The sequence below is a fragment of the Netta rufina genome (assembly GCF_964035555.1).
Source record: "Netta rufina genome assembly, chromosome: 7".
Classification (NCBI taxonomy): Eukaryota; Metazoa; Chordata; class Aves; order Anseriformes; family Anatidae; genus Netta; species Netta rufina.
The window spans coordinates 29,075,853-29,085,860 of record NC_140130.1 but is presented as its reverse complement, the minus strand read 5'-3'; the positions used below and the strand labels follow the sequence as shown (position 1 = coordinate 29,085,860).

Genomic DNA, 10,008 nt, shown 5'->3' with positions numbered 1-10,008 from the left:
GGTTTATCTTTACATCAACCTGGGTCCCAGCCTATACAGTACAAACAGTGATTACCTACATGTGAAATGAAAGCGATGATTCAGTCTCAGGATGTTATTAGCCTGGATCATTGAACCTTGCTGTCTCTTCCCCTTCATCTGTGTCCTTGTGGTTAATTTCATGGTAATAACACATAATAACACAGCTGAAAATACCGCTGCAGTAGCAGCACATTGAACATCGCCAGGTAGGAACTGCCTGCAGAGGCCTGCCAAGAGACAGGCTCCTCATCCCAAAGAGACAGCTCTGTCATTGTTTTTCTAACCCTGGAAGAGCCACGGCATGCCAATAGATGAAAAAGACCTTTGATTGTGCTGTTAATCACAGCACTGCTCAATTTGCCTCTTCTTTTGATCTTACTTATGGGTTAAAACATAACAAGACCAAAGAGCTGAATGTTATACTGATACAAATGAGAAATAAGACATGGCATTTAAAAAGGGGGAGAGATGAGCAGCAAGGAACTAAAAGGACTTTCTCCACCACCGATGTCTGCAAACCAGGGCTTTCCATTCTGAAAAGCTCATTTCAATCAAACACAAGCATTCACACTCAGCACACACGTGTTTCAAACTTGATTTCAGTATTCGTTTCCCAGCTGGGACTGCCCCTCAGAACTTGAAATCGTGAAGAAAGCACACAGACGTGAGATTTACATGAATATTTGAAAATTCTACCCTCCTGAATGCTTTGGGGATAAGGATTTAAGGATTTCGTTCTGCAAACAAAATTAAGCATAGGGTGTCTGAAGACCTCAATTTATCAGTCTGCAGGCTCCAAAACCAGACAGACTTTGGATTTAGGATTAAATCCTGTGCAATGCAAACAAAATCTTAGTGTCCCATAGTGGGACACTCGCTCAGGTTCCTCCTCCACTGAAATTCAAAGCATCGATGCGCTTCATGAGACTGAATGCATCCCTGTGTTGTCCCACCTCAATGAGTATCCTGACATCAGTATTGTATTGGACCACCCCCACGTGTATCAGTGAGTCCCAGCCCACTGCTGCTTGGAGAAAGCTCTTGAGGAACACCTTGTAGCGTAGGAACCCCTCCAGTGTGACTCCCGCTGAGCTGTCTATCAGGAAAAGGAGATCCACGCCACACTCAAGGCTCACTCAGCTTTGGTGCTGAGAGAGCAAGGTGTTGTGTACGGTGTGTACTGACCCCTACAGTCATTCCTGGGGCCCTGCCACGGGCACCACCAAGGCAGGACCCAGCTGAGAAGGAAGAAGGGAGAGCACAGGTTCACACCTACCGCAATGGATGTCTCCTCCATACCCGACTGGGAACAGGCAGTGGTATTTGTCCAGCCCCTCTGGGACACAGGTGCCGCCGTTCTGGCACGGCTGGGAGTTGCAAGGGTCTAAACGGGACCAGAGAAGGGAAAGACGGGGAGTCAGCAGGGAGCCTGCCCCTTCCCATCCCGTGCTGGCTCGAGAATGGCCTTTGGTGTGGAAATGGGTCAAACTTCAACCTATCTTCCTACAGCTGGAGCTAACGCAGGGCCATGTGCACCCTCGCTCTACTGGGGTGGTTCTCAGACAGACAGCAGTGAAGAGAGCAAACCAGACTGACCTCAATGCATTTGCTTTCCAATAATGCCAATGAAGTTACCTGCGTGTAAATACAAAATAGTTAAAAAATATAAAAAAAAAATAAAAAAATAGAAACTCTTTGCAGTCCTTCCAGATTTACACTTATAAGCACAACCGTGCTTATCACAGAATCACAGAATTTGTAGGTTGGAAGAGACCTCAAGATCATCGAGTCCAACCTCTGACCTAACGCTAACAGTCCCCACTAAACCATATCCCTAAGCTCTACATCTAAACGTCTTTTGAAGACTTCCAGGGATGGTGACTCCACCACTTCCCTGGGCAGCCTGTTCCAATGTCTAACAACCCTTTCGGTAAAGAAGTTCTTCCTAACATCTAACCTAAAACTCCCCTGGCGCAAGTTATGAGTGAGGTCTGATGTTCCCATTCTGAGAGGTGAACAGAGATACACCAAGACTTAGGTCTAAGACCCTTCAGGGCTAGAGAAGCATTTCAGACACCACCTCCTCTTTTCTCACTCAGTGACCAGGTCAGAGCTGGGACCGGGGCTACCTGGGGCGGTGGCATTGTAGATGGAGCCAGTGAGGGCGCTGTACAGGCTGTTGATGGCACCGTCGGCATCTTCAACAGAGAACATGTGCTGCTCGGTGGGCTCGCTGGCCAGCATGCACAGCCTCTCCAACCTGCCAAGCAATGAGGGGGTTCAATCGCTTGTGTAGCCGGGCCCTAAATGGTCCCCAAGGAGCTGAGTACCAAAGCAAACCCCGCACTTGCTGTTTGGCAAGCTGGGCCTTCGTGCCCAACACTGTGAAGTTTCCTACCTTCGAGACTTGATTCCCACTGTGAAAATGGTGATCCCTCTCTTCTTCAGCTGCGTGGCAAGCGTTGTGGTACTTTTACTGGACTTTCCATTCAAAATGATGACCAGGATCTCAGGGACGGTCGAGTTTCTGCCACCCGGGAAGCCCTCGCAGAGAATGCATTCCAGAGCCTGTTTGATTTTTTTTTCCCCATCTCTAGAGAGAAGGGGGATAAAATTGGAAAAGCAGAAATTGAACTTTTTCTCTTGCTATTGCTGATTTCCACATTTCTAATATCTGGAAGGGAGGAACTTCACTAATTTCTGTTGCCATGCAAGGCATCCACAGAGATGTCCAATCCTGTCATTCTTGTCATCTTTCCATAGGTCCCATCATCCATCCCTACCTCTCTCCTCTCCAACCCAGAGTTGTGTTAAGAAGACTTAATAAAACAGAGCACTCTATGATGTTTAAGTTTTATTTCCAGTTACGACAAATATCAACTGCTTCTATTTTTCCATTTGAAAATGAAAGCCACTTCCTTAAGAGTGGTTTGGAAAAGCAGTCTAACAGCAACCTCTTGTGGTCCAGTCAGAAACACACTACAAACGGACGTAATGAACAAAGACCAGCACCTCAAAAGTTCTCCTTTTTCTAGGCACATAAATGTGGTGTACATTCTTGTCACGTATCACCCCTTTTCCTCCAGAGGATCTCCTCCCATTCTGAGATGAGAGCTACAGCCGGGGAGCCGTGCGTCGCAGCTTGTGGCCAAGAGTCTGCAGGCTGGCAGTGGGCAGAAAGCCCTTGCCTCTTTCTCCCTGGTTAATTTTTTTATTATTATTTTATTTATTTATTTATTTTTTACAAAAGTCATTTGTCTATCCTGTAGAAAAGCTCCTGAAAATACAAATACTAAGCTTCTTAGTGTATTCCCAGAAACTCAGCAGGACTGAATACAAGGCATGACTTCATCATGGCTTTGCCAATGCCCTTTACTCTAAGTAAGCATAAAAAAAAAAAGCCACTCGGTGCTCCAGTTGTCTAAACCTACACTAAATTCAACTGAAAGCAATACCCTCATCTGCTAGGTTGCATGCCAGCAGCACTGGTATGATAGGGAAGGTGCACCAGCCACCAACATTCACACAAGCTGTCCCCAGCCCTTCTCATTTTGGAGATGGGATCATCCGGAACAAGCATGGGGCCATTTAAAACACAATACAAATTGTCTACATCAGCCCTTTCTTGTCCTTCCCCAGGAAACCATCCATTCCCTCTTGCTTGGCCCCCCCCCCCCCCCCTTTTTTTTTTTCTGGTAAGTTTTCCCTGTAACACAACACAAAAGGTTTTCTTGATTTGAGAGCACTGTATCAAAACCCAGCTAATTGATGTTGCTTAAAAGTCAGAAGTGGTCACACTGCTCACTATACGTACACCGTGCTGAGAGCAGCAGACATTTTTGAGAAAAGCTGAGCAAGCCCTTCTCCCTAACACAGATCAACAAAAGAGAAGGCACTTGGAGGCCATATCGATACCTCATCTGTCACCAAAACAAGTGTTATTTGGGTTGGTTGTCAGGCCCTTTGCAGATCCAAATATATTTCTTGGTGATGAGAAGTCTGGATTCCGAGAGCCTCTGAGAAGAGTATATTTGGGCTTCTAACTCCATTTCCTGGTACCATGGGAACACATCCAAGTCACTCAGGAAGAAAACTTCTGTCTGAAAACCCAATTTCTATCCGAAAACCCAACTTCCTTGAATTCAGCAGATACAACACATCACAGATGTCAAGGGGCTAGCAATTCATCGCTACCTGCTAGGTCAAAGGAAATTGTAACCACCAAAACCCAAAGGTGCACACTGTCCTGCCAGCGCTCAGCCAGGCGGGAAGGCCACACTTGCTTTTTCCTCTGCAAGCCCAGGGCTGTGGGTGTGCAAGCTCCTCACCGTACAGCCCAGCAAACAGCAGGAGAGTGTCCCTGCACCTCCTGCCAGCAGGAGGAAGGATGTAACCCACCGCCCTGCACAGAAACTCTCCCCTATCTACCACATTCCAGCAGGACACTGGAAGCTTTCTCCCCTGTCAGCCTGCACTGACAAAGACAGAGCAGGATGCACGCTTGTCGCAGGCTGTGGATTATGGACCACAGGCACTGGTCATTCCTCCTCCTTCCTACACGTGTCAGAGTGGTGCACACACAGTTGAGGTGCAAATACCTGGATCTTGCAAAAAGTCTCAGTCCAGAGATCATTCATAGCCCAGAAAAAAGAGAAGAGCTGTAAAATAAGCTGACCTGAACGTGGTGTTCTGGATTCCCTCTTCCACTTCTTGTTTGTTTTGGTATGAATCCAGTGGGAACTCAATGTGGGGAGTTGAAGTAAACTGTATCAGTCCCACATGGACCTAAAAGAAAAGGTTGAAGAGTATGAAAGGAAGGTGCGAGCCTTTTGATCAATTTACAGATTTAGAAACAGTAAATTGTATCACAACAAACATTGTTTTGCATATTGAACCACTGGCACTCTAAATATATTTAAAAAAAAGAGCATAAACCACAGCATTACCTGTACTGATTTGATTACAAACAAGGAAGTTCAACTGCAGACAACATCGGATGCTCTGCTGCAGTTGCAGGCAGCTCAGGAATCTTTAATATGGAATTCTGAATGGAATATTTATCCATTCAGAGCAGCTTGTAGTCTCAAGGATAATAATATGTTTATAAATAACACCTTTTACACCAAACTATTTAGACACTGCAAGGGCAATCTTTCCATTACTAAAAGCAGCTCCCTCTGGCACTGAGCACAGCAGGTAACTCAAGGCAATTATTTTTCCACTGCTTCCTCTAAAACTATATGCCTTAGTTGAAAATGCCTGAAAATGCAAACAGACTAAATTATCTATATTGGACTATATATCCAGAATATTTCACTGAAGCCTTACAAGAAGTGTTATGGAATGTGACACCTTGAAGGTTAAAAGGCTACTGATTTTCAGTCCTATGTAAGGATTAACAGAAAGATATGGGGAAGCATGGTATTTAAGAAAACGACTCCTCGAATCTGCAAATATTGCATGGATGAAGGAATACAGCACCCAGCCAGGACCTGTCCTTAAGCAAATTGTAATGGGAGATTTTACGGGAATGAAAAACTCCCCTCTGAGCAACATCCCTGTTGGCTGCAGAGAACGTAGGTCCACCAGCAGCTGAGGAGGACAATGACATTGTGAAGAGCTGTGGCAGTGTATGGATTCCCAAATGCCTCTGTACATCGCTGGCATGAACTGCTTCTGTTCTGCCCTCTGGGCTTGTTTTGGAGTAGGGACTTTCTAGAAGCAGGGCCAACAGACTGTCATTTACATCCCTACAGAGAGGTAGAGACCTCCCTACAGAGAACTTGCCAGAGACTAATTCTGCTACTTTCTGGGTGGGGAAAAAAAAAAAAAAAAAAAAAGTGCTACCATTTGTAGTCTGTCTACAAGCATCCAAAATCCAATAAAAGTCAGTAAAACAAAAAACAAACAAAAACAAACAAACAAACACAAACAAAAACACAAACACAAACAAAAAACACAAACACAAACAAAAAAAAACCAAAAACACAAACAAACACAAACAAACAAATCAGAATCTTTCACCCGAAAGATTACGTCTTTTCTGAAGACCAAATGGAAGAGCTTAAATCCATGAAGATTCAAGAAGAGTCCTCCAGCCTCACTGCTTCACAAACCTTTGCTGCATCTTTCTGAATAACTATCCTGACCCCAGGGGAGCTGCCAGGATAAATTTTGCAATTTCACTCAGCATGCTATCACTGGCCTTCCCACACATCATCGAGCTGCTTGGAACTACAATGAGACATTCCTGACACTCACCCTGTCTGGATCGATGTCCAAGGCATCACAGAGTTTGCCTGCGAAGTGCTTTGAATCATTAAAGCTGCTGCTACCAACGCTGTTGGAGCCATCCAAGAGGAAAAGGATATCAACTGCAGCTAGGAGAGAGCAAGATACGTGAGCCACGGAGCGAGCCGCTCTCCAAGCCCGTGGCGTAGGCACTTTCGAGGCACGCTGGGCTCTGCGGAGCCAGATGTGTTTCATCTCCAGCGGTGTTCAAAGCACGCTCTGCTTTTCTAAACACAAACTCTGCACAGCTCCAAGGCACTGACAGAAACACATTTCACAAAGATCTGACCATTCTCCTGCCTTCAGGGCTGTGTCCCTGTGTCACCCCTGCCTGCAGGAACACACTGGTTCCTCCGTGCACGTTGTTGAGGCATCGCGCTGCAGGGGAAGCGCTCATTCCTCTGGCAGGGCACACAGCTGAGGGGCTGGTGGTGATGTGCACCAGGGAGAAACATCCACGTGGAGCACACCACGATGGAAAGTCTGAGTTGAACACATGGCACTGCTATGGGATGGGGCTGGAGGGCATGTCCGGCATAAGAAAAGACGTAAATTGACAGGCAGACAGTAGTAGAAAATGTCTAACAGGAGAATGAATGATGTAGTCTGTAAGTAGGGGGTACTTTAGGAACTAGTAGGGCCCCAAAAGAAAAAGAAAACAAACACAAACACAAGAGAAAAAAAGAAAAAAGAATTCGTCGGCATGAATTTCTTGTACATTCTTGGACTTCAGCAAAACTGTGGGATCAAACAGATCCATCAATACCAGAAACTGCCTTCAAAAAAATAAATAAATAAACACAGCCTTTAATCTGTAGCAGTAAAAATGCTGTTTTGCTGGGCAGATTTCACACTTGCAAAAAAAATAACGTGGTGATGCAGCTCAGCCCATCAGCACCCCCAGGAGGAAATCCCTTCTGGCAGGGACATGGACACAACTTACCAAGCACCTCACTCCTGCACAAGGGAGAACGGTACCCTGCTCACTGCAAGCTGTGCCAGGCTCCAGCTCTGAAGACTGCACACCAAACAGCTGCAACTGGAGGCATCTATGAACTTTTAATATCATAATAATAGCACCAGCTTTTCCTGTTTCAAATAGACTCTTCACATACAGTCACGTGTGTTTGGAAGCTGTTTCTCCAGGTATCGTTTTCCCCCTGTCCACGTGAAGCTAAGTTGCAGAGGTTTACACAAAAACCTCCTGGATTCAGCTCTCGCACCTCTGAGCACAGAACTCCAGCTGGAGACGGGGAGGCAGCTGAGAGAGAAACCATTGATGCAGAAAGACGACTTTAAACGTACCTTGGAGAAGATAGAAAGCAAAGATGAACGCAAGTAGCAAGAAGTTCATGATGACAAATCTGAAAGAGAAGAAAAAAATGAAAGGAGTATTAATCCAATTCCTAAAGCAGGTTTCTTTGCCTGCAGCTAAAATCGCCTTGCTGGTTGTCTCATGAAGAACTCCAAAATGTCTGGTCTGAGTAAAAGCAGTGAATGCAGCTGTCCTGGGAAGAAGGGTGGGAAACAGGAAACAAAACATTGAAATAGAAGGAATGACAGAGCAGAAAGCTCCTCCTGTATACCCGTCTCTCTTCTTCCCAAGCCCAGAGGAACCAGGCTTCACAGGGGAAGGGGGCACGGCCCAGCCCTTCCTCAACAACACTCAGCCGCAGGCTCTTCCGTGCTTCGTGTTTTCTGAGGATGGAAATGCTTTTATGTGCAAATGTCCAGCAAAGTCAATGTTCTGCTCATTTTTTTCTGTGAAATCAGAAAGGCTGCTATCATTTGTAGGTAGACTTCGGCGACGCTTTCGTACATACCCAGATTTAGACCAAGCTTGTCTGGCAGAGGCCTCGTCTTTCTATTTAAGATGTGTATATCTAATTTTTCTCCAGTGGGAGTGCTGGGTACACTCACCAGAGCAATTCTGACCAGATTCAGGCTGGGTTTTGGTCTCCCTCATTGCAAAACCAGATTTTTGTTGCATAGTTCAAGACAAATAAGCGTGTTGCTTGACCACCACCTCTATGCGTCAATTATTTTTCTGTAAAGACAGGGGGGGCTTTTCACAGGACAGACTCATCTCTGCAGCAAATGATACATTAAATAAATAGTGCTGGGACAAGAAGAAAGATGGGTAAAAGTACCTGTCACAGCTGCTTTAATTAAATACCAGCCCTTTTCATGGCCCCCTGCTACCAAAACCTTGCCACGTAAACCCACTACACTGAGACCTGGCTTGCAACAAAAGGCAACTTCCAGCTCATTTTTCTAACTGTCCTCCTTTTATTTAACAGCAGGAGAGAAGGCAGAAAGGACTGTGCTGCATATTCATCAAAGCATGACCTTAACAAGCCAGCGACACCCTGACAGCACAGTTGTAACACGGTGCCTTCCTTCAGCGCCAGCCTGCTGGAGGGGACGTGGCACCGGCTCGCCGAAGGGAACCCGCTGCCCTACCTGCACGAAGGAGATTTCCTGGAGGCTGGAAGTTTCCTCCCAGAGGTTTTTGGATTTGCTGTCGAAGGTAAGGAATTATCTGCAAGTGATGCAATTCTCATTGCTTCATCTCCTAAGGCTTGCTAAGAGGTTGGAGGCAGGTGGGACGCATCTATGGGGAACTCCATAGTTTCCCATATCCATGGGGAGCTCCAGGTGTCCCCTCTACCTCTCGGGGACAGCTAACGGGGAGAAATAGGAGCCAGAGATGCAGGGGGAGGCTGGTTTTGCTTGACAAAACCAGCTTGTTTACGCAAAACCCTTGGTTTTGCACTGAGTAAGGGTTTTGACAAGCTCTTTTCCCCAGGGAAAGACGGGCTCCTGCACACAGACCTTGATCTTGTAGCACCGCTCACACGGGGCACAGTCAAAATCTATGTATTACAGATCGGGTCCTGCAACAACCACGAGATGCAGAACAAAAGACACTTTTCTGACCCAGGAGCTCGTGCTAAACTTACTGTGCAGTTTGTTCTGACAGCCGCGCTCATGCTATTGACGTTGCCTGTGGCTAGAGCAGCAGGAGCGTTCCCAGGAATGCCTCATCCTTTTCACCCGCTGCTGGATGTCAAATCTGAGGCCACCCCTGGGAGCCAGAGCCTGCCTGAGCACCTCAAGCACTGAGCATTTGCTCACACAAATGCAGATGCCAGGAAGAAAAGCTTTGGGGAGAAAAAGGGAACAGCACTGGTATCACTCCAGTGATAAAAAGGGGGGGGCTTTCGTGGGGGAGGGGGCTGTTCCTCCTGAACAACCACTACACGTTTTGAGGCCCTACTTCCCAGGATGTGGCCGAACATCGCTCGTTGATGGGAAGAATAATTTTTTTCCCTCTCTCTGTGCTTCCGTGCAGACTTGTTGTTTCTTTTTCTCCCCATTCCCTTTCCCTTTAATTAAACCTTTCTCATCTCAAACCTCGAGTTCTCTGTGTTGTATTTTCTCCGCCTTCCTCTTTGAGGAGAGGGGCAGTGAGAGAAAAGTTGTGGTAGAGCTCGGCTGCCCACCTGAGTAAAATCACCACAGGGGTCTGCTCTGCGTCATCCCAGCCAGAAGCATCTCCACCTGAGGTGGGTCAGCGAGCGATTTACCTGCACTGAGAGAAGGTGCAAATGGTTCCCAGAGGAAGTGGGAGAGGGCCAGGCTCCCCGCATCCTTGTGGCTTTCCTCTGCACATCAGTAGGAAGACCTGGTTCT

At 46.5% G+C, this 10,008-nt stretch overlaps 1 protein-coding gene across 1 annotated transcript; it reads right to left on the bottom strand.

Moving 5' to 3' along the window:
* Positions 1–899: 899 nt before the first annotated feature.
* Positions 900–8,876, bottom strand: VWA2 (von Willebrand factor A domain containing 2; the record flags this gene model as incomplete). Its single annotated transcript, XM_084290220.1, has 8 exons — positions 900–1,156; positions 1,292–1,405; positions 2,151–2,281; positions 2,420–2,614; positions 4,697–4,806; positions 6,283–6,401; positions 7,618–7,676; positions 8,776–8,876. The coding sequence occupies 8 exons, from the start codon at positions 8,874–8,876 to the stop codon at positions 900–902; spliced, it is 1,086 nt and encodes a 361-aa protein (XP_084146346.1).
* Positions 8,877–10,008: the final 1,132 nt, after the last annotated feature.